Source organism: Gouania willdenowi, chromosome 13, assembly GCF_900634775.1.
Source record: "Gouania willdenowi chromosome 13, fGouWil2.1, whole genome shotgun sequence".
In the NCBI taxonomy this organism is placed as follows: domain Eukaryota; kingdom Metazoa; phylum Chordata; class Actinopteri; order Blenniiformes; family Gobiesocidae; genus Gouania; species Gouania willdenowi.
Genome location: NC_041056.1, coordinates 16,961,449 through 16,986,585, shown reverse-complemented (window position 1 = coordinate 16,986,585; position 25,137 = coordinate 16,961,449). Strand labels below are relative to the sequence as shown.

The following is a 25,137-nucleotide window of genomic DNA, read 5'->3' as shown; positions in this document are numbered from 1 at the left end:
AAAAAAAAGCTGTTTGTGTATTATCTGAGGTGAACGTTGTAGTTTAGTTTTTATTATTTAAAGAAACTAACATGTTTTTGATATGGTTTTCATTTACAGATAGTTTTTAATTGGTTACAGTCTCGTTATTGTCACTTCAAAAATGTAGTCGTCAAACACTTGTAGTCAACACAATTATCGCTGATGTCAGGCTTTGTGAGTCTCAGTCCATCCTGATAATAAACTAGATGACCAGATTCACCGATTAGTGCTTCTATAAAGCAACGAGTGCAGCCTGTTAAAAAGGTTCTTTGTGAGAGCACCAACAGGTGGATTTTGCCTTTGAGTATTTTGATGATTGTTTTTCTTTCACCTCGATCAGGCTGATGAGCAGCCGCAGGGCGATGTGTGGAAGGTGAATACTGGAGCACTTTGAGGCAGAGATGGCAGGAAGTCTCCCTTCAGCACCAACAATGGACACAAAACCAATTTCTTTCAAAGAAAGACCAGAAGTAGTGACTCTTTATTTGGTTGTTGATCTAGGAGAGAGCCGCACTTGTGTGTGTGTGTGTGTGTGTGTGTGTGTGTGTGACTGTTGAGGGTTCATTGAGCTGAACTTTATGTTGACTTATGTTCAGTGTGCCTTTTGCTTTTTTCAATCTCCACTTAGGTTTGAAACGGCGCCATTGTTTTCTCTGAGTGGAGCCTTTTATCATTGGTTTTCTCATGAGGACGTCTTTTCTCTGCGTTGTTATTCTCTGAAAGTAGAGGTCGATTTTACTAAGGTACAAAAACCAAAGCCCCTCAGAAGTTTCCCTGTACGACCCACCGTGTGGAGTTTTTGGAGCTTCTATGTTTGTGTTTCTCTCTCTCTCTCTCTCTCTCTCTCTCTCATGTTGGTCAATCAGTGTATGCCATTTAAAAGTATTATAGCAATATTTCTCTAGTTGAACATTAAAAAGTGATGCAGATTCTAGTGGCCGTGTTTCCAGGTGTCATAATTTCACCTCCTGCTGAGAAAAAAAAAAAAAAAACAAGAATAATGACTGTCAATAGAAACCCAGTTTTATATTTACCGTCATTGATGTTGACCACACATAAGCTAACTATTGCTGTTGAGATTAAAAAAAGTTTATCAGACACTGTGTGCGTTTATTGTGTGTTGATGGATGAACAAACATCCGTCATTTTTTTTCTAGTTCGACTCCAACTCTCATCCACCTGCACTGACATCACCAAAGATATAAAGAGTACTAATATATCCTACTCAAGTAGAAACACTTTTACCTGATTGTACAAGTAAAAAGTAGCTCAATTAAATGGTACTCAAAGTTACTTTCACCCCCACTTTATTTTTGGTAATAAATCCTAGCATGGTTCCCTTGCATACAGTAAACATCTTATGTATAAACTTATAAAGATGAAAACCAAATTCATTTATTTTCCACAAAGTCATCTGTATAAAATAAAATGTTTGTTATTTTAAATAAAATAACACCAATGAATTAAATTGAAAATAATCAGGCTGAAATAACCTTCAGTCAATGCTGTTTTAATGCAGTACATTAGGTTTAATCTGATTGGTTGGCTATGATGTGATGCATTTAATTGTCTGGTGATTTATTTATTTATTGTCGTTTTACAGTGTTGATCATTTTAAAACAAAATAGGAATTTACTCAGTAGAAAATGTAACAAATTACTTCTTTTAAAATGTACTTAAAATAAAATAACTGATTTAAGTACCCATAAAAGCAAATCAATTACAGTAACGTGAGTACTTGTAATCTGTTACTTTCACCTCTGGACATCGCCCCACAACGATGTTCTCACTAAAGGAGAAATGTCACTTTTAGTATAAATTAATTAAATAATTATATTGTTGAAGTATTTATCATATAGCTAATCTTAAAATAAAATCTAAATTCCATTTTTAAGACGTAAACCTTTTTTTTTTTTTTTTTAAATCACTGTTGTAAAAAAAATAAAAATAGAAAAAAAACAAGCCTTGAGCTACATCTGCCTCTGCCAACATCACTGAAACTGCAAATTCATTATAATTTAAAATGATTACAAATGATATTTTTGTGTTAAAACTTCAGGCAGCTGCAGCCCAACCTACGCACTGTCCCTTTAAATGACCTGCATGAATCATGGCTGCTTTGTATCAGTGGAAGTTCCCAAACCACCATGTAATTAGTCAAATTAATACTAACTAATGGCACGATTGATGGAAGGGGCCGTGGGGGGGTCTTGAACCTGTGATAAATAAGAAGCTCCAGAAATATATCAGAGTGTAAGAATATTTAGAAAACTTAACTAAGATGAGGCAAAAATTACAAAATATTTTGATTTTTTCAAAAAAAAATCCTTAAAAAAAAATGCGCGTACTAGTCTGAGCGGCTTCATTCGATTCGCTTCAAACTTGGCCAGAACACTTAGGACCCACTGAAGATTAAAAATCATCCAAAGAATTTGTGCGTCTTCAACGGTTTGGTCGTGGAGCAACTGGTGCTATTTAGCACGCCATAATAGGAAAATGCGTATAACTCTCAAATACAAAGTTCAAACTGCTTCATATTTGATATACATGATGACTTTCCATCCCTAAACAAGACTCAAAGTCGAAATTACCCATCATGCTTTGCGTTCTCAGAGGGCGCCGCTTTTAGTGACGTCCAACGCAAACAGCTCTAGCAGAAAGACAATATGTCGTGTTGACTTCAAAATAGCATTGGATGAAGAAAAAACATTCTGTGATCAGTGGGAGGGGCCTATAATGCCACTGGAAAATCCTTCACCATCATGTTCTAAATGCTGTGTCTTGGCTGTAGATTTCCATCAAACTCACTGAGTGTGATTTTTAACTCGTTTTTTCTTTATACTGGGTTTTTTTGACTGGCACCATTTAGCACGCCATAATAGAAAAACCACTATAACTCTCATATACAATGTTCAGCCTCATATTTGATACACACGACTGTCCAGCCCTGAGCAGGAATCAATATGAAAATTACCCATCATGCTTTGCGTTCTCAGATTGCCCCCGCCATAATAGAAAACTGCTATAACTCTCATATACAACGTTAAAACAGTCTCATATTTGATACACATGGGATACCGACCCCGGCCACTCCTTCAGACCATACGACGACTTTAATTGTAATTGCAAAATCTGTTGCTGTCGTAATCGTAATTAAATTGTAATTGAGTTTAGATAATTGAATTCAATTGTAATTCTATAATGTACATCTACAACTACTAACAATTATTAAAATATGTTTTATCAAGCATTCCCACATTTAACCACTTTTAAAAAAAGTAATGGATGGGGTTTTACTGACAGAAAAAAGGCTCAGATGTCCACACCAAAAATATTATTACCTAGATTTTCATTGATTAGGAAGCCTAACAAGGTAACCAAGAATTAGGAAATAAATTAGTTGATAGATATTTGTTTTAAGTGTATTTCACAGCTGATTATCTTAGGACCCGTTAACATAAGAGGAAGGTTAACTTTTATCAGGTTATTTATTTCAGGCTCAGTAATTGTGACTAATTGTCATTCAACTTTAGTAACTGAGAACGTAATTGTAATTGACTTTCTCAGGATAAAAAAAAAAAAAAAGAATATTATAGTAATTTGATTGTAATTGGAAAAAATGCTGGTCACTGTAATTGTAATTGAATTGCAGAACTAAGAAAGGGTGGAACAGGAAGGTTTGAATCTAGGGTGAGTGTGCATGTTATCACAGTGTTCTCTCAATAATCTGGTTAATTTCCAGTTTTTGTGTATTTTAGGAATAAACAAATCTTAACAGAAATCTTTATGATTTTTTTTTTTAAGTAAGTACATTTCAATATAATACGCACACATTTGATTGGTTTGACAAGGGAGAGGAAGAAGAAAATCCAATGAAAATAAACTAAATTGACAATACAAATAAATACTCCAATCGAGCTATTAAGAAAAACAGAACAAAAACAAACTGAATGCTCAGGTGCCATCAACATCTATGAGATTTACATTCTCCTTCTTCATTTCTGCACTTTTCAAAGATATATCTTTAAACTGCATTATTATTCATACTTATAGTTTAACTGCTTCATCAAGATTGTTCCACAGAACCACCCCACAAATGAAAATGCAATACTGTTGTCTAAAGTTTAGTTTCCCTCTAAATTTATAACACACCCCCCCCCCCCCCCCCCTTTTTTTTTTTGTATATTTACAGGTGTTTTTTGCTTTATTCATTATCTGTGCACTTAAATTCTACCAGATCGCCAAACTTTAAGGTGTGTGATTTTAAAAACAATTTGAAAAAAGAAAAGACAATACACACACAGACACGCACATTTTAAAGATGTTAAAATCCTGTAAAGTTATGATAACTAGTGGAGTGACAGCTTGTCATCCTTCAAGTCCATTGAGTCCCTGTGTGGACGAACACCTCAATCCATTCATCCCAGTGTCACAGAGAACAGCTAATCCCACTAACACTCCACCAATGCTGGGTGGGTATAGGATGAATATGGGGGTGGGGGGGGGGGTCCAGGCTGTTCATGGAAACCATCTCTCTCTTCCTGGGATCCCAGTGTGTACCGTACATGACACTGAGCTGGCACAGCTGAGTCTGAAACACACCATGACTCTAACTCACATGATGCTGATCACATTTCATTCCTGTGATCTGCTGCACCTTAGTGAGACTGTGACTCCAACATTATTCATTATTATTTAGAAATGAAGAATCGTCCTCCTTGCTTCATATGACCAACCAATGACCAGAGGTAAAGTTAATGGATACAGGTACTCATGTTACTGTAATCCAGTTGCATTTATAGGTACTTGTACTTTTTTGAGTAGATTTCTAAATCAGTACTTTTACTTGTACTTTAACCACAATCTAAAATAAGCAGTCGTTCTTTACATTTCAAAGCCCAACCGCTACTGAGTAAATTGTAATTTTTTGTGTTAAAATGATTAACGTTGTGAAATTACAAAAACAATCAAAAACAATCACATTTATAGCTGACCAATCAGATTAAACTTAATGCACCACGCCTAAGTAAGGCATAAAGGTGGAGGTGAAAATAACTTGTAACTTTTACATTAGGTACTATTTAATTGAGCTACTTTAGTTTTTTATGTATGACTTACTTGTACTTGTACTTTGTACAATTTCAAACAAATAGCAGTACTACTACTAATAGTTACTGTCAATTTTTATGACTTACTGTAGCCTTATCTCAGATAAAAAAAATCCTACTTTTTTTTCAAATTTAATGCCTTACTAAAGCCTTATCGCAGAAAAAAAATACCTATTTTTTTCCCATTTTTATGCCTTACTAAAGCCTTATCTAAAAAGAAATCTCATTTATTTTTCAATTTTTATGCCTTACTAAAGCCTTATCTTAGGAAAAAATTATCATTTTTTCCATTTTTATGCCTTACTATAGCTTTATATCTTAAAAAAACAAATCTATTTTTATGTCTTACGAAAGCCATATCTCAGGAAAAATTATCATTTTTTTTCCATTTTTATGCCTTACTATATAGCCTTATCTCATAAAAAAATCAATTTTTATGCCTTAGTATAGACTTATCTTAGGAAAAATAATCATTTTTTCCCATTTTCTTACTAAGCCTTATCTAAAAAATAAATCAAATTTATTTTTCAATTTTTATGTCTTACTAAAGCTTTATCTCAGAATAAAATCGATTTTTTTCCCTTCATTTTTATGCCTTACTAAAGCCTTATTAAAAAAAACTATATTTTTTTCATTTTTATGCCTTACTAAAGCCTTATCTCAGATTTTTTTTTTTTTATCTATTTTTTATAGCCTTATCACAGAAAACAACTTTTTTTTTTTTCTTCCCATTTTTATGTCTTACTATGGACTTATCTCAGATGAAAAAAAGATTACTTTTTTCCCCATTTTTTGCCTTACTAAAGCCTTATCTTAGAAAAAAAAAAAATATAATGTAATTTTCTGTCTTGTGCATTATCTTGGAAAAACAATATATTTTCCCATTTTTATGCCTTACTATAGCCTCATCGTAATTTTTTTTTTTCATTTTTATGCCTTACTATAGTCTTATCTCAGAAAAACAATGCTTTTTTACATTTTTATTATTATTATTTTTATGCCTTATCTAAAAAAAAATCAAATTAATTATTCCATTTTCACGCCTTACTAAAGCCTTTTCTCAAATTTTAAAAAAAATATTTTTTTTCCATTTTTATGCCTTACTATAGCCTCATCCCAGAAAAAAATCTATCTTTTCATTTTTATGCTTTACTATAGCCTTATCTAAAAAAATCTATTTTTTCCATTTTTATGCCTTACCATAGCCTTATCTCAGAAAAAAATCCCACATTTAAAATGTTTGTGTTACGTCTTTTCTCAGAAAAATAAAAATAAAATTCCCATTTCTATGCCTTACTATAGCCTTATCTCAGGAAAAGAATTATTCCATTTTTGTGCCTTACTAAAGCCTTATCTCAGATTTTAAAAAATCTAGTTTTTTTTCCATTTTTATGCCTTACTAATGCTGTATCTCACAAAAAAATAACAATACTTTTTTTCCATTTATGTGCCTTACTAAAGCATTATCTTAAAAAAAAAAATCTAATTTATTTTTCCATTTTTATGCCATACTAAAACCTTATCTCAGAAAAAAAAATCGAATTCATTTTTCCATTTTTATGCCTTACTATAGCCTCATCGGAAATTTTTTTTTTTTTCATTTTTATGCCTTACTATAGCCTTATCTCAGAAAAACAATGCTTTTTTACATTTTTATTATTATTATTTTTATGCCTTATCTAAAAAAAAAATCAAATTAATTATTCCATTTTCACGCCTTACTAAAGCCTTTTCTCAGATTTTAAAAAAAATATTTTTTTTCCATTTTTATGCCTTACTATAGCCTCATCCCAGAAAAAAATCTATCTTTTCATTTTTATGCTTTACTATAGCCTTATCTAAAAAAATCTATTTTTTCCATTTTTATGCCTTACCATAGCCTTATCTCAGAAAATAAATCCCACATTTAAAATGTTTTTGTTACGTCTTATCTCAGAAAAAGAAAAAAAAAATCCCATTTCTATGCCTTACTATAGCCTTATCTCAGGAAAAAAATTATTCCATTTTTGTGCCTTACTAAAGCCTTATCTCAGATTTTTAAAAATCTATTTTTTTTTTCATTTTTATGCCTTACTAAAGCTTTATCTCAGAAAAAAGCAATACTTTTTTCCATTTTTATGCCTTACTAAAGCTTTATCTCAGAAAAAAGCAATACTTTTTTCTATTTTCATGCCTTACTAAAGCCTTATCTAAAAAAAAAATCTCATTTATTTTTCCATTTTTATGCCTTACTATGGACTTATCTCAGATTAAAAAAACTACTTTTTCCCATTTGTATGCCTTACTAGCCTCATTGCTGAAAAAAAAAAAACATATTTTTTCATCTTTATGCCTTACTATAGCCTTATCTAAAAAGAAAATCTAATTTATTTTCCCATTTTCATGCCTTACTAAAGCCTTATCTCAGAAAAAAAAATCCCACATTTAAAATGTTTGTGTTACGTCTTTTCTCAGAAAAATAAAAAAGAAATTTCCATTTCTATGCCTTACTATAGCCTTATCTCAGGAAATAAATTATTCCATTTTCGTGCCTTACTAAAGCCTTATCTCAGATTTTAAAAAATCTATTTTTTTTCCATTTTTATGCCTTACTAATGCTGTATCTCACGAAAGAAAGAAAAAACAATACTTTTTTCCATTTATGTGCCTTACTAAAGCCTTATCTAAAAAAAAAATCTAATTTATTTTTCCATTTTTATGCCATACTAAAGCCTTATCTCAGAAAAAAAATCGAATTCATTTTTCCATTTTTATGCCTTACTAAAGCCTTATCTCAGAAAAAAAAACTTTATTTCCCCTATTTTTATGCCTTACTATGGATTTATCTCAGATGAAAAAAATATATCTTTTTCCCCCATTTTTATGCCATACTAAAGCCTTATCTTTGAAAAAAAATCAATATTTGTATAGCCTTATTTCAGAAAAAAAAACATTTTTTCTCCATTTTTATGCCTAACTGGACTTATCTCAGATTAAAAAAACTATACTTTTTTTCCATTTTCATGCCTTACCATAGCCTTATCTCAGAAAAAAAATTCCATTTTCATGCCTTACTAAAGCCTTTTCTCAGATTTAAAAAATTTTTTTTTTCCATTTTTATGCCTTGCTATAGCCTCATCCCAGGAAAAAAAATCTGTTTTCATTTTTATGCTTTACTATAGCCTTATCTAAAAAAAATCTATTTTTTTTCCATTTTTATGCCTTACCATTGCCTTATCTCAGAAAAAAATCAATATTTGTATAGCCTTATTTCAGAAAAAAAACTTTTTTTCTCCATTTTTCTGCCTAACTGGACTTATCTCAGATTAAACAAACTATACTTTTTTTCCCATTTTTATGCCTTACCATAGCCTTATCTCAGAAAAAAAATTCCATTTTCATGCCTTACTAAAGCCTTTTCTCAGATTTAAAAAAAATTTTTTTTCCATTTTTATGCCTTGCTATAGCCTCATCCCAGGAAAAAAAATCTGTTTTCATTTTTATGCTTTACTATAGCCTTATCTAAAAAAATCTATTTTTTTTCCATTTTTATGCCTTACCATTGCCTTATCTCAGAAAAAAATCTATCTTTTCATTTTTATGCTTTACTATAGCCTTATCTCAGAAAAAAAATCCCACATTTAAAATGTTTGTGTTACGTCTTATCTCAGAAAAATAAAAATAAAGTTCCCATTTCTATGCCTTACTATAGCCTTATCTCAGGAAAAGAATTATTCCATTTTCGTGCCTTACTAAAGCCTTATCTCAGATTTTAAAAAATCTAGTTTTTTTTCCATTTTTATGCCTTACTAATGCTGTATCTCACGAAAAAAAACAATACTTTTTTTCCATTTATGTGCCTTACTAAAGCCTTATCTAAAAAAAAAATCAAATTTATTTTTCCATTTTTATGCCATACTAAAGCCTTATCTCAGAAAAAAAATCGAATTCATTTATCCATTTTTATGCCTTACTATAGCCTCATCGGAATTTTTTTTTTTTCATTTTTATGCCTTACTATATCCTTATCTCAGAAAAACAATGCTTTTTTACATTTTTATCATTATTATTTTTATGCCTTATCTAAAAAAAATCAAATTAATTATTCCATTTTCATGCCTTACTAAAGCCTTTTCTCAGATTTTAAAAAAAATATTTTTTTTCCATTTTTATGCCTTACTATAGCCTCATCCCAGAAAAAAATCTATCTTTTCATTTTTATGCTTTACTATAGCCTTACCTAAAAAAAATCTATTTTTTCCATTTTTATGCCTTACCATAGCCTTATCTCAGAAAAAAAATCCCACATTTAAAATGTTTGTGTTACGTCTTATCTCAGAAAAAGAAAAAAAAATTCCCATTTCTATGCCTTACTATAGCCTTATCTCAGGAAAAAAATTATTCCATTTTTGTGCCTTACTAAAGCCTTATCTCAGATTTTAAAAAATCTATTTTTTTTTTCATTTTTATGCCTTACTAAAGCTTTATCTCAGAAAAAAGCAATACTTTTTTCCATTTTTATGCCTTACTAAAGCTTTATCTCAGAAAAAAGCAATACTTTTTTCTATTTTCATGCCTTACTAAAGCCTTATCTAAAAAAAAATCTCATTTATTTTTCCATTTTTATGCCTTACTATGGACTTATCTCAGATAAAAAAAAACTACTTTTTCCCATTTGTATGCCTTACTAGCCTCATTGCTGAAAAAAAAAAACATATTTTTTCATCTTTATGCCTTACTATAGCCTTATCTAAAAAAAATCTAATTTATTTTCCCATTTTCATGCCTTACTAAAGCCTTATCTCAGAAAAAAAAATCCCACATTTAAAATGTTTGTGTTACGTCTTTTCTCAGAAAAATAAAAAAAAAAATTCCCATTTCAATGCCTTACTATAGCCTTATCTCAGGAAAAAAAATATTCCATTCATATTCCAGCCTTATCTCAGATTTTAAAAAATCTAATTTTTTTTTCCATTTTTATGCCTTACTAAAGCTTTATCTCAGAAAAAAGCAATATTTTTTCCGTTTTTATGCCTTACTAAAGCTTTATCTCAGAAAAAAGCAATACTTTTTTCTATTTTTATGCCTTACTAAAGCCTTATCTAAAAAAAAATCTCATTTATTTTTCCATTTTTATGCCTTACGATGGACTTAGCTCAGATAATTAAAAAAAACTACTTTTTCCCATTTTTATGCCTTACTGGCCTCATTGCAGAAAAAAAACATTTTTTTTTCATCTTTATGCCTTACTATATAGCCTTATCTAAAAAAAAAAAAAAATCAAATTCATTTTCCCATTTTCATGCCTTACGAAAGCCTTACCTCAGGAAAAAAAACTACCTTTTCCTTTTTATGCCTTACTATAGCCTCATTGCAGAAATAAAATTATTTTTTTTCATTTTTATGCTTTATTAAAGCCTTATCTCAGGAAAAAAAATAATTCCATTTTCCAAAAGAAATATTACTTTTGTTCAAATTTTATGCCTTACTATAGCCTTATCTCAGGAAAAAAAAAAAATTAAAATTAAATTAAATTAAAAATCAATTTTTATGCCTTACTAAAGCCTTATCTTAGAAAAAAAATCAAAAATTTTAAATTGTTGTCTTACTTCTTATCTCAGATAATGAATCACATTTTTTTTCCATTTTATGCCTTACTAAAGCCTTATTTTATGGGGGGAAAAAAAATCTACTTTTTTTCCAATTTTCATGCTTTACTTTAGCCTTTTCTCAGAAAAAAAAATCTAAACTTTTTCCCATTTTTATGCCTTACTATAGCCTTTTTTTATGGGAAAAAAATGTTATGTCAAAAACATAACCTCCGTGGAGCTGAGAAGGTAAAAATGATCTTGGATTTGGGTTGCAGCTCGTTTCTTTATTTCAGGAACAGAAAATAAATAAATGAATGATTGAATACATTCCTTTGATCAGTAAAATGCACTCCCTTTTATTTCAACATTAGTTACATTTCACACACTTTAATGTTGTGTTTCCAGTGTGCAAACCTTACAGCAAACCGTGTAGACGGCTGTGTTTTCCACACGAATGCAGTTATTTATAGCGTGTGCATTAACAGCCTGACGCTCACTGCGTGTCACACACACTCTTCTTCAGGGAAGAGAAGAACAAGAGAGCAGAGGAAGGCAGACACACTGTAAATTATTACAACATCGGAGGTCTAATCATGCACTGGTACACTGTAATGACATCAATGGTTGTCACGGCAATGGGAGGAGGGGAGGATGACAACATCCTTCTGTTTCTTTTGGAGCAGGGGATGAAAAGTGGTGTGCGAGGGGAGCTGGATGCAAAATAGACACAATTAAATACTTCAGAACCCTGCAGAAGGGCTGAGCAGTGACATAAACACTGTGCAGTGTGTGAGTGACTTTAAGATTCCTCTCCAAAAAAGAGAAAGATGCTGAAGGTCACCTTGTCCTTGACAATCCCAGCATCGATGAACAAGTGATGCTGGGAGAAGAGGAAACATTATGGAAACCTGGGATTATTCACCCACGCCATGGATCACGGTGTGTGTGTGTGTGTGTGTGTGTGTGTGTGTGTGTGGGGGCTCTGCTTGACTCCTTTCATTATACATGTCACAGTCTTCTAAAGCAGCTGCATTGACGTCAGGACTCGAGCTGCTGAAAATCCCCCCAAAAATACCAGGATCTAAATAAAGGGAAATGAGCTGCTGCTGGTTTTTCACTGCTTTGTGAACTGTGTGGGATTTAAGGGTGCGATTGTTAGCCCTCAACCTTCAGTAAGTGTGCTTTAATGTAGACTTTCAAGATAAGAAATGTTCCAGGTCGGTGTCTGAGTCACAGCTTAGAAAACAAATCCTGACCATCTGATGCACGAGGTTAAATCCAGTGTGTTTTGTGTTCTGTCTCAGAGGCTCCATCAGCACCTCCTCCTCCTCCTTCAAACTGGTTCTTTAAAAACTAAAGCACATCCTGCCATGAAGCTGCAGCATCCTAAATGACTCTCCAGTGACTCTCACTCCGGCAGATTGTGCTGACACACAAGTACCCCCCACCCCCACCTGTGCATCTCACTGTATGTGCACGAGCTTAATGTGAGACCAAAGAGCCGGGTGGAGGATTGGAGGACGCTGTGGGCTGATGGGAGATTAAAAAAAGGGAAGATCTCCGCTCTGTGATTTATTACTTCATCTACTGTTGATTGCTCATTTGGAGTGAACAGACACTACAGGGCATCTCAGATCTGCAGCAGGTAGCAAAAATAAAAATATTAAGTGGTTTTCATCTCCTAAAGATGAAACACACTTGTTGGGATTAAGAAGCTGTTTCCCAGGTCTGTAGCTGTACTCAGGTGTCAGCTGACCGTCATGACCTTCGCTTTCATCTCCACAGCAACCGATCATCAGGTCAGAGCAGTGCATGTGAGGCCGGGAACATGTGATCTCTCTCATTGTCTGCAGACATTCACAGAATTAGAAACACTAAGTGCCGTTAAAACCTGTTTCAGGAGGATTTATAGTCCACAGTTCTAGTGGAACAAGCTTTTGTTTAGTTTGATCTATAGAAAGCTTTTAACAAACAAGGTTTGTCAAAGTCAAACGTTCAAATTTATTTCTGTGACATGATCATTTTTTCATCTTCTCTTTACTGTCAGATGGAGATAAAAATGATCCGCACTTATTGTGAAGCACATTTTGCACCGTGATCGTCTATAACAGACATTTAACCTCAGAAGCATCAACTGTAAATAAAAACAAGGTCAAAGAAGATTCTTTGTGGTACTTTATTTGGATCAAGACACAGTGAGTACAGCATCCCAACTGTAAAGTAATTCAGAAATAAAAGCACAGTCGTAAGGATACAAGACCATCAACAATTAAGGTTTTTTTTCAAGAATGAGGGGGGTGGGGGGGGGTAGAGAGACAACACATTTATTTAACCCACCCATCACCACCCTATGATAAAACAATATGCAGTCTTCCACACACTTGCTCCGTGCCACTCCTCCCTCTTTCTTTAAAAGCAGCTGCTTGTTCTCAGTGTAAAGATATCAGTACAAAGTTCCTCCTTGTTTCAGGAGAACCATGTGGTGTCCAATCAGAGAAGCTACGAGAACGCTGCAGCTTTTTCACACCAGTTTGTCTCAAATTATTTCATTATTTTGAGGGAAATCAAGTGCCACCAATTGATGAGAACAGCCAAGTCTTTGTATTACTGAGGTGAAAACATCCCAAAGAAATCAACCTAAATCGACTAGAGCAGAAGATTTACAAAGAAAAGTAATCTACACTCTGAGCTGGTCCCCTATGACACAAAGTAACTCACTTTGATCAGTGATGGGGTAAAAAACGGACTCAACACCCAACGGCGCCTGCAGGGAACGAACACTGGTTTAGATTAGGATCATGCATCGGACCACATGCAATAGTTGGACAGTCCAACATTCCTGTTGGAGGCGTGTTTGTTTACATTCCTGCAGAGCAGACAACAGGTTTTATCTGCTGGGAGGTGAGGGCAAAGCGGACCTTTGAATCCCACACCTCAGCGGAGCCTTTAGAGGGCTACGACTAAACAAACACCTATAGGTGCACCATCTGCTGCTACACAGAGGGCAGACACGGAGCTTTGTGGTGGACAGCAGGTGGAGGTGTTTGAGGGAGGAATGTAAGAGGGGTTCTGTTAGCAGGATACAGAAGTACAGAAGCAAAATGAGTCAGCATGCATCACCTAAACCACTGAGCCTGTGTAAAAGCACCCATTTACAGCAAAGAGGAGGGTTAACGGAGAAGAAGCACAGAGAAACTAAAGGCTGAGGAGGAGAAAAAAAGATTTAAAACAATCGTTAACAGCTTTCTCTATACATTAACCAGTTGTTCCTGAACATCAATAAATATCTTGTAAAAGTTTTAATTGGTGTTTTGAGTAGTGGGGTCTCTGGTTTAGTCAGGGTGGGGTGGTTATGCGAGAGGCAGAACTGTGGAGAGAAACAACAGGTCAGTGCGTGAACACAGGAGGAGGTTTACACAACTAAAGTAACACTCTTACCACTAATGGCCTCCTGAGCAAAGTACTTAACATCCATGTCTTGGTCTGATGCCAGCTTCTCCAACACAGGCTTCACCTCAGTCTGCAGGGCACTGATTGGCCGACAGAACACAAACATGATTAAACATGTCATCATTACTGCGTCACAGGAACAGATGGAGTGAGGACTGAGACCTACTTGTTGTCCAGGACAGGGCCGATCTTCTGAAGTGACTTTGCCACGTTGAAGCGAACGTTGGCCACTTGGTCGTTGGACATCTTGAGGACGACAGGGAGCATCTGCTTGGTGGTGATCTCCTGCCCACAGGCCTCTGACAGTGCCTGTGACCAGTGGGAAGGACGTGTATAAATAACCATATCGTCTTTGAACTGTAGCCAGTTCTACGTCCCCCAACACTCACGTTAATACAGAACAGAGTGGTCATCCTGTGGAGGTAGTTGGGGTCGTTGGCCATGCCCAGCACTTTGGGAACAATGGTGTTCTGAGCCCATTCAGCTCCAAACTTCTCCACCAGCTTCATCAGGTTACAGGTGGCTGCCTCTCGGATGGCGTACACTGGATGAAATGTGAAGGATGAAAAGGATGAGCATCAACGACAATGGAAAAATCATTCAATAACAGCTTATCAGATTGGTCACGTCCTAGAAAAACACCCAAAAAAACAAAAAAAAAAAAAAAAAAACAGCAGAAACATTAAATTCACTTTAGGCATTGTCTGAATTGACTGGATTCCTAATGTGGGCCAACCTTGAATGTCCGTTCATGAAATTCCAGTGTGCTAAATATTCTCAGATCAAAGTGGAAGCAGCAGCAACATGTAGAGTGAGAGCAGCAGATGTTGACAATGCTCTAGGTATCAATGGCTACAACCATCCACAAAAAAAAAAAAAAATATGTATATTCTTTAAACATAAATAAAATACTTCAAACACTAAAATCAAGTATGTCCACTTTTGAGCACAACAAAAGACCACTACCAACAACTTTCCTCATGTTAGCCTACAGGCTAGCTTTGGCTTTGAGAGGGGCGGGGTAGAGGGGAGGAGCTTGCATGTGCGTGGATTAAACAACTTAGTATTAATGTGTGAGTGCCAAGCTTTATTATTTGTAGATGTCTGAAATAGTGGGTTTGTTTTATTTAGCAAATAAAACATGTTTAAACATTTTTATCTTATTTTAATTATTGTTTCTCGATTATGTTATTTTTCCAGTCTTTGGGTGTAATAATCAAAATCGAATTTCTATTCATTGAGCAACCCCACCATGTGACTTTAGCAATCGGATAAAGGACACCTTTGTAATTTGTTAAAAATGATTGGATTGTGATTGCTCAATATCAAGGTCTAATCATCTAACAACCACACTTATAAATAAACTTAACTCTCAAAAGGCTTCTGTTTACCACATTTAGCTCCACCACATTGTACTGTTGTAGTGTAAATTTATGCATTCAAGTGGTGTAAAGTTATTATATATCAATTATATTTTCCAAAATGGTTCAGCCTTAGTAAGTAGTTTAGTGTGGACCACGATGTTAGGGTGTGTCTAAAGTGAGTCTCTGTAGCTGTAACCGTGGTACTGGTACTGCTCCCTCTCGCTGAATAAACCCTAACATGGGTGGAATGTTGCGTTTTATAACATTTCTGGTATAATTTGATTTGGTGAGATAAAAGGTCTGATTTCTGTTGTCCTGTTGGTCTTTGAAGAATCTTACATAAGATCTAGCCCATAGCCTATCACAGCGTGCAAACACAGACAAAGGCTGAAACACATTCAGAGATGCTCACAAGAAGTGACACACAGCATTCCAATGATGTAACCCAGCCGGCCCTTTGTCCTCTGACACTCTCTGTAGCGGCCACGAGAGCAGCTCATACTCACTCAACATTACACACCCCATTGTTTTCTGGAGGTTCAACATTTAGGGAATCAACATTCCCACTAAAACTCTCACTAAAGTTTTCTTTCCACTGAAGCACTGGGCTGTTGGAAAATATGGCCAAATTCTAGAAGTCAGAGCTTCAGCTTTCCAGAGGCTTTAGGGAGCATAATGCGTCACTCTTGAATGTCCTAAATATTACATCCTGCAGTAACATCTGTGCAGTGAAATTAAAAGTCAAATGACAACATTGAAAAAAGCAACAAAGAAGAACACTCCCTCCCTCTTTCTATTTCTTAATAACAGTGGCAAACAGGCATGTGTTAACGCCTGGTGTTCTTATACTTCTAAGTATTTGTTTGCATGTAAAATAATCACAGTTAAAACCAACAACTTAAATTTGTTTGTTACTCATTAATTCAGAAAGGTCTACGTCTATTCAACTGCATTCTCTTCTCTCCCTTTTATCATCAGTAGGGTTGGGCACAGAGAACCGGTTCCAAATAGGAACTGGTTCCAAACAAGGACCGTGTGCGTGCATGAGTGTGTGTGTCTGGCTACGGTTTCAGTTTGGGAGATATGACCTAATCACCGGTAAAAAGCCCAGTAAAACAATCACCAGGAATTAATAGTGTCTCCATGGTAAAGATAGTAGCTCTAATAACTGGTAAAATCATAAACTTGGTGATATTATAGCCTGTACATGCAATACGGGGACGCATTTACTCCGCCTCCTAGTGCCAGCCGTCCGGTGAAGCCTGTTCCATTTACCGAGGTCCGTGTGTTTAATCAATCTGTGTGTCCGCGTGAAAGTCTGCATGTTTATGCTTCCATCCGTCCACTGTTCATTATATCCATGTCTTTTAAGGCTCTTATTAAATACTCTCGACTTGTGTCTGCACGTCATCATGACTTTGTTTTATTTTGTTTCACATCTACCTGGGCTGTAGCTCTTGGTTTTTTGGATTGCTGCCAACTAAGTTTCAGTTTTACAGTTACAGTTGGGGACCTTTGTAACTAAATACCCTAGTTACAGTACAGCAACCAAATTAAACTTTATCAACTCAGTGAATCAATAAAAATGGCCTATAAAAAGGCTTTTTCAAATGATAAAAATATCCTGTGAAATCTGTGACCTGTACAACTCAAAGATTCGGAATCGAGAATATTTTAGAACAGGAATCAAAAATTGAGAATCAGAATCAGAACCATTACAATCCAAACGATGCCCAACCCTAATCATCAGGTTCTTTATGATGGGAATAAACACATATGGTGTGGGTTCAGATGATCTAAATTGGGTTTATAGATTAGTACTGTGACTCACTGAAAACTATTCAGTTGTAGAAAATCAGTTGACCTTAAACATCTTACCGTGATCAATTAGCCAAGCCATGCAAAGGGTGTTAAGCTTCTCATCAAAGAACTCCACTCCCTGAGGAATCAAAGCAGAGCACAAAGACTTTCAGTGGGTTTCTTTTCACCTTTTCATCTGCACGTTACCAATCTATCCTTTTAAATTTCATGTTCATGAAGTCAACAGTGCTTTCCCAGGCTCAGTGACTAACCAGCTGTCCTGCCAACAAGGGCATGTACTCGATGATAGCGAGGCGGACTCTCCACTTTGCGTCTTCTGCCAGCTCCACAATAGCAGGCAGCAGTGACTGTGAGAGCTGACGTATACCGATCACCTCATTCACACAGTCCAGGTTGGAGATGATGTTGAGACGAACCTCAGGGCACTGCAACAGAAAGAACCAAGAATCAGCACGCTGCTATTATATCTGAGATTAATTACAGTGAACAATCAAATGGGACTTTTTCAAACTTCTTAGAACTTTAGATATTTGACTGGGAGAATACAGTAGTCTTAGTTCGAAGGCCACACCCACTGAGGTCAAACAAACATGGGCATAAAAACAAACTTTTCCAAGATGGAAATCGGCATCCTCACATCTGAGGAGGTAACACATTTAAAATTCTTGTATTTTGTTGAATTCTTGTATTTTTGTTTTGTGCAATAAAAAGAGCTCTCGAGGATTTATGTCATGTAAATCTGTTAGTTATGATATAAGATCAAAAAGCATAAAAACTACAAAACTTGCATTATCAATTAATTGTAAAAAGTAAAAAAAAACGGATCAATCAATTACTAAAAGAATGATTTACTGCAGCCCTAGTTACGTTATAAAAGACAACATGTTGGCAGACTTCAAGTTGTGTGAAAGTGAGTAAAATGTTTCTTCCACTGCAGATTTGATCTTTATGACAAGACAACTTCAAAAGCAGATTACAAGATGAAAAATCATATCAAATGCAGCAAAGTCAGACTAATCACGTGACTAGATTTAGGAAGTCTGACATTACTTCAGCTCAGGTAGTCAAAAAGTAGAGCCAAAAATAAAATGCCCAATGAATGAACAGTGCAAGCTCATGTTTGTGTGAATGCATTATCCTATGCAAGATTTGTGAATGAAAGCCATCAGCTCTTACAGCAACCCAACCACTCAGTTTATTGTAATGAGGAAGTAAAACAGTGGAACTAAGTTTAGCAAAAACTTTTGTTTTAACTATCTGTTACAAGCCATTCAAATTATTGTTTGAAAAACAATATAAAAAAATCAGTACATGAGTTTTCCTGCATGGAAAATACAAAGTCACTATCAGGCCAGCCGCAGTCAATGTGCTCTATTCCATATAAGGTCAATCAATCTGAGCTCATGCTGCCAACATCATGACTCATCCTTGTCCTAGGTCAGGTGACAGTTGTACCTGAATAAGTGGCTTTGGCTCAGACAGGAGGATCAAAGTAAGCCAAAGAAGTTACTCAAACTGTGGTGTCTCACACGAACCCTGTGTACGTATATGCTCCCAAAGCAATTCTCAAAACCAGTTCCTCAAATAAAAAAAAAGTCCATGTCAAATTAATTACGTATCCCTTACCTCATCCTTGAGCTGAGCCAGGAAGAGAGGCAGTAAGTGTTCTATTGTGTTGTCCTTTCCCAATATAGTCGACAGGCCCATTATGACTGAAGCCAGCGCTGACTTCACATGCTGGTTGGTGTCTGAAACCAGTTCCTGATCACAGATCACAAAAAAAAAAAAAAAAAAAACAGATCAACAGATGATAAATTACAGTTTAATGGGAATACAATAGATCTATACATTGCAGCTAACCATAACAGAGAGAAGTAAATTAACTGAGAAATAATTGAGTTTATTGCTGCTGAAGAATAATCCTAAAGAAATGTTGACACAACACTAAAGAACTATTTTTTCTCACGAGCAACACTCCCACCTGCTGTTGAAAAAGCATATAGGCAGGCCAGAAGAGACCGTTTAGAATTTTATTCATTCATTTGATTGTCCTTAGGTGATGTCATGAGAAAAAAATCTTTATTACGAAATAGCAGTTCTACAACAGAATTATAATTTACTAAAAAGTGCCAGATAAGGCTTGATTAAGTTAATTATCAAAAATGTCTGAAAATGTGGAATCTCATTCTCTATTATTTGAATCACTTTAAACTTATCAGTAACTGGGTTGCTTTTATTAATAAAAGTATACAGGCTTAACATCAGGTTAACATCACATCTGCTAAAATGCTTGTAGCTAGACTATGAATAGATTCACTCAACTTATTCAGATAACACATCAAAGGGCTCTCTGTTAAACAGATCAGCAAAGTCACGCTGTGGTTGACACAATGGTGTAGGGATGTAACGATTCACTCAACTCCCAATAGCGATTCGATTCTCTCACGATTTATTTTACAAAATGGGACTGTAGACAAATGATGACTGAAAAATAGAAAATACTGTACTATTTTCCTTTTATTTTTTATTGGCAAAAGAATCCCTTGATAAACAAATCAAAACAATGCAATTAAACTAAAAATAAATCTTGAATGAAATAAATAAAAGAATAATTCAAATGAAAAAGAAGCCTATTAATTTAAATTCTGGTTCTATAGTAAACAATGCAAAACTGCATTATAGTGAAATTTCTTTTTAAAAGTGCAACTGAAAATGTATTTTGTACCTTAACAGTCAAATAAACCAGTCATTACATTGTATTTACATCAGATATTTGTTTGAACCAGCAGAGGGCGCTGGTAACCCAGTGGTCAGTTGGCGTGGAGTTATTCTAGCAGTGAAGAAAAGATGCTATGCTCGCAGACAGAGCTAATAGAAAAACGTGACTCTTACAGATATTCACATAATATTACAGCTATTCTTTCACTGCTAAAGGGGTAAGGAATCATTTATGAACATGTTTAAGAGTAGAAGGCAGCCAGAAAGAAAGTAGCAGATTCCGCCCACCGCCTCCACTTCTGGACAAGAGGATAAATATATAGCGCCCTCTACTGTTTAAAAAAAAGTACTGCGATTCAATTTTCAGTGTATCAATGTGAACCGTGATACCTATGAATCGATTTTTAACTGCCTTACGATTAATCACTACATCCCTACAATGGTGTTTTTTTTTTTTTTTTACCTTGACGCAGGGTAGGATGTGAGTCATGATGATTTGCTCACGATTGTCCTCTGGGAGGTTTTCACAAAACTCTAGGAGAAAAAAAGAAATGTACTGTAAATATAACATTGAATAAGTCTAATGAATGGCAGCATAATATTCAACCTTTTACCTTTAACTTTGTTAGCTGCAGCAGCACGAACTTCAGCCTCACAATCCTTTAGAAGGTTCTGGAAAGCAGGGACTAGGTCGTTTTTGGTGATTTCTGGCCCCACTGCTTTTTGGAGCTGCATTTAGAGGAAAAAAAGAGATGTTTAGCACCTACATCCACACACCCACAACAACATTTTTAAAGCATCAATATTCCGGGAAATGCATGTCCATTTAAACCTGCCACATGCACGAGCCTGCATGTAGCTGCTGACAGCGAGTGCCATATATCAACAGTTTCCCACTTAAAAAACACTGTTTCATGCAAAATATGCTACACAAAACTTTCATACTATAATTAAAATGGGTCAAGAAAGAACCTCCATCACCACTTGGACAATAGAAATCTTTGTTTGGGAACGATGTAATGATCTCAAGTCAGAAAAGATAACTCAGCTATTTGAGGAAATTACTTTCAAAGTAAGTGTATTGGAGCACAATCATTAAAGTGAGTGACAAACTTATCCGACAGGTTAAGATGACGATGCAACTACATGTTACTGTAACTTTTGTTCTAAATAAAGAACACCCAAGGTATAACTTGTGTTCACCTCTGAGAACTTGTCAGCCACCATATAACGAACTCTCCAGGACTTATCCTCGGCAGCCTGGCGCAGAGTTGGCATCACCAACGTCTCCAGGTCCTCCTGAGGCAGCAGTGTGGCAATGCTAACACAAGCTTCTACTGCCAGCAGCCGCACTGAGTCCTGATAAGACAACGAAAAGATAAACAATTGGTCAAAACAAATACCTAGTCTAATGAAGAAAAAAAAAAATAGAACAAAACTCAAACCTGCTCATCAGATGCCAATGCAGTGAAAAGGGAAATGATGTCACTTTTTACATAATCCAGTTCTAGCACTTTAGCAAACTCCCCCAATTTAGACGCTGCAGCACGACGCACCATAGGAGTATCGTCTGAGCACAAGGTGCGGAAATGCCTAGAGAAACCCATAGATGCTGTTAGTGCAATCAATAGAAAAGTAACTGTAACAATTCAATAATACCCATTAAAATAGAGCTCAGCAGTATACCGGTTCAAACCAAATACCGGTATATATTTTTGTGATAATTTTTAAATATACCGCCGTACCGGTGTATTTGATTACAGAACAACGTTACGCTGTGCAGCTTTTCAGACCGGACCCTTTTCAACGTTGTACTTAGGAAGGTAAACAGTAGCGCTCTGGTGTTAGTTGTGGTGTAAATCATACGTGTAAATTGATACAAACAAAACGCTACCTTATTCACCATAAGAAACACTGAGTATACAGCATTTAAAGCTAGAAATCAAGCTAATGCTAAAGCTAAGCTAGCGCAGCAAAGAGCCATTGGGCTGTTGTTGCAAACATGTATTACTACTACTCATTATAACAGTAAAATAAACCATCCTAAATTCATCTACTGCAGTAATTCCTCTCTCAACCAGTAGAAAATGCTGTGAACATCTGATTATGTATGAAAAAATACCGTATACAGTGAAACTGTTAAAATTTTGAAAAATACTGTGATTGACCTTCTTGGTCATACCGCCCAGCCCTACATTAAAATATGGTGTTTTATGTTTTAAGCCACTTACTGTCTGATCTCTGCCTTGACGGTGCTAGACACACGTGGGTAACACACACTGAATAGGCCACAGGCAGATGTTCGTGAAGTGAACCAGTCACCACTAGCGAGTCGCTTCACCAAAGGCTCAAAATGAACTTCCAGGTCAACTGGAGAGTGCTCCTGAGAGATTTTACGGAGGGACTCAACAGCTTTGTCTCTGACAACCGTCTCTTCCACTGTTGCAAGGCTCTCGAGCGGAGGCTGATGAAGAAAAAATAAAAATAAACCATTTATTCAACTACATTAAAAACTAGCGTCAATCAAATGACAGTTCCTCTAAATACACATTTGATCTTAAACAAAGTAAACGAATACAGTTAAAGTTCACTCTCTTCAAGGCAAAGAAGAAGAAGCAGATTCTGATCATCTTTTAACAGCTAATAACAAAACCATTTTTATGTGTTATTTAGTAAAGCAATTCTCAACTGGTGGGTCGCGGTCCTGTACTGGGTGAGTTGCGGACAGCTCTTCAAAAATAAATAAATACTTAATGTCTCTCGTGATGGTCTTGTCTTTTATTTTGAAAGAATCTTTTCTTTTGCAGGTATGCTGTGAAATGCATGTTGCATAGGAAAATATATAGATTTGTTTTTAAAAAGATTACATGTGTGCTGTTTTCAATAGCTTTTTTTGAAAAACTAAATTTGGTTGGTTGAATTCTAAAAAAGTGGGTCACGATTTAAAAACCCGTGGCAAGAGGGCAAGATCAGTTGAGAACCCCTGATTTAGTAGACAAAAAGCAGTTATTTCTAGGAATAATTAAAATTCAGCATTTGAAGTTGTCAAAGATACAAATGTGTACACAATGAGAACATAAATCAATCAGTATAATAATGTAAACACTTCTTACCAGCAGACAGTGGACATATTCTGGCCCACCCACCAACATGGTAAAGTTCCCAAGCTGCTCAGCCAGTGCCAAGAGCACCTCATCTTCATCATAGATGGTGTCTAATGAGATGGAAGAGAAAATAAAACACCTTGTGACACAATGTAATCAGTAACCATTACAAGAGTTCATGATAAGTGCACACCTGGTTTACCAGTACATTAAAAGAGACATATTTACCTGTGAGGAATGGAAGGAGCTCAGTGCGAGTCCTCTCTACTCCAAGAGCCAGAGCAATGGTGGACAGTTTTTTTATGCTGTTCAGACGCAACTGTATGTAGACAGAATAAAAACCGTCAGCAACAGAGATTGTAATCTTAGCATCCATATATGTAAACAAAGCCAAAACTAAGAGCTGCACTGTGGGATTACACATTTTATTTTATTTTCTCTCTTCTCCTGATTACAGAAATCTGGATTGCCAGTAACTCCTACGACTGTAAATTTTTACATGAAATAAAATAAAAATGTACATAGAAAAATGGCTGTTGAGGTTTGCCATTTCAACATTACATTCCATAGGGCGGGAGGTGTCATTTAGCACACACTGCTTTACTTTCGCTACGATTTTATTTACTGAATATAAAACTAGTTATAGACAAAACCTCCTATTCTTGTTTAGTCTGACGGTCACATTCCAATTTAAAAAGGCTAACTGCAGAAGGTTTCTCATTTTAGCGTCAAGTATTTGGTTGGTTAGCCTCATATGCTAACAGCTAGTAGCTTAAATCAATGACTCTGTTAATTGCCAATGGGAAGTTTCGCACACCAAGAACGTACCTTACTCAAAAAAACAACATGTAATTATCACGTTTGCCACATACCATAGACATTTATAAGCAAACAAACAAAATCAAGATGATTCCCGATTTCAGCAAGGCCGTAGTTCAGGTTACGGTTTAATTGGTGATCATTTTATCTGGAGACAGGCATCCCCCTGTGTCACTGGTTGTCGATAGTAGCGTCTAATAAATAAATACAATCTAACTAAAAACGACGGCAACAACAAACACGTTTCAAAGACATAACAATATGTATAATGTAATGGATAAATATTAAACGACGTCTCTATCAGGCAAACGTTAGCTTCGCTCAATCACGAAGACGAAAGCCGCTGAATGCAACAATTTGGAAATACTGCTGAGCGTCAGATAAAGTTCACCATTTAACCACAATTTATAGCCGAACTGTCCCTGATAATAAACGAACATGAAGCCTGGTGATTTGTCTCGTCACTGGGCGAGACAACTCACCAGCTAAAATGGTAACCAGTTCAAATACAACACCGGAATCGTTGAGTTAATGCCACTTAGCCGCTAGCCGGCTAAAGACGGACCCCGTCTTCAAACAGGCTAAACAAGCGGATCGAGTACAGATTAAAGTGAACGACAAAAAAAAGAGTACAACCTGGACGTCCTCATTTCGCAGTTCATCGATGAGAACAGCGATAGGGTAGAGGGAGTCGTCTCCATCAGCGCCTGCCATTTTGGGTTATGCTACAGTTACCGAATGGCGTTGTTGTGCAAGGCTACGGGGTTTCTGCAGTAGAGCGTCGACGCAGGGCCCGCCCTTTTCTCTTCTTCTATGGGTTATTTGGCCGCTTGGTGCACCTAGCGCCACCTTCTGGAGTTTAGTCCTTATAACGTCCACTTTTTATGTTCTTCTTATATCGGTCCTTTCCAAGATTCACAAGTTACTATAGTTCTATTAGCACTAGTGACACTTTTGATTCTCTTTCTCTTATGTGCAGTATGTACATTCAACTCAGGTCATATTTATTAATTAATTTATTGACATATATTGGATTTTAATTTTTAATTATCCTTTAATGTTGCTGTTCTTATGATGTTTATGCACTCTTGTTTTATTATTCTATTGTTTTGCACTTGTACTTTTACCACTACTCTGTACAGCACTTTGTGATTTTATCTGC

The 25,137-nt window shown here is 35.5% G+C and overlaps 1 protein-coding gene across 1 annotated transcript; it reads right to left on the bottom strand.

The window, feature by feature from the left end:
- Window positions 1-12,856: 12,856 nt before the first annotated feature.
- ppp2r1bb (protein phosphatase 2, regulatory subunit A, beta b) lies at window positions 12,857-24,762 on the bottom strand. The gene is made up of 15 exons (XM_028465236.1): window positions 24,612-24,762; window positions 23,385-23,475; window positions 23,166-23,266; window positions 22,284-22,516; window positions 21,498-21,645; window positions 21,256-21,411; window positions 20,667-20,781; window positions 20,516-20,586; window positions 18,961-19,095; window positions 17,586-17,759; window positions 17,392-17,452; window positions 14,539-14,693; window positions 14,316-14,458; window positions 14,138-14,229; window positions 12,857-14,066 (listed from the first exon to the last, which is right to left on the bottom strand). The coding sequence occupies exons 1-15, from the start codon at window positions 24,687-24,689 to the stop codon at window positions 14,050-14,052; spliced, it is 1,770 nt and encodes a 589-aa protein (XP_028321037.1). The 5' UTR covers window positions 24,690-24,762; the 3' UTR covers window positions 12,857-14,049.
- Between the last annotated feature and the right edge of the window lie 375 nt (window positions 24,763-25,137).

Bases quoted from the DNA above. Each gene is read 5' to 3' on its own strand.
- ppp2r1bb (XM_028465236.1), bottom strand. From the start codon at position 24,689: ATGGCAGGCGCTGATGGAGACGACTCCCTCTACCCTATCGCTGTTCTC. The intron at 23,476-24,611 runs GTTGTACTCTTT...GTCTACATACAG, and splicing joins TGCGAAATGAGGACGTCCAG to TTGCGTCTGAACAGCATAAA. The intron at 23,267-23,384 runs GTAAATATGTCT...CCATCTCATTAG, and splicing joins GCTCCTTCCATTCCTCACAG to ACACCATCTATGATGAAGAT.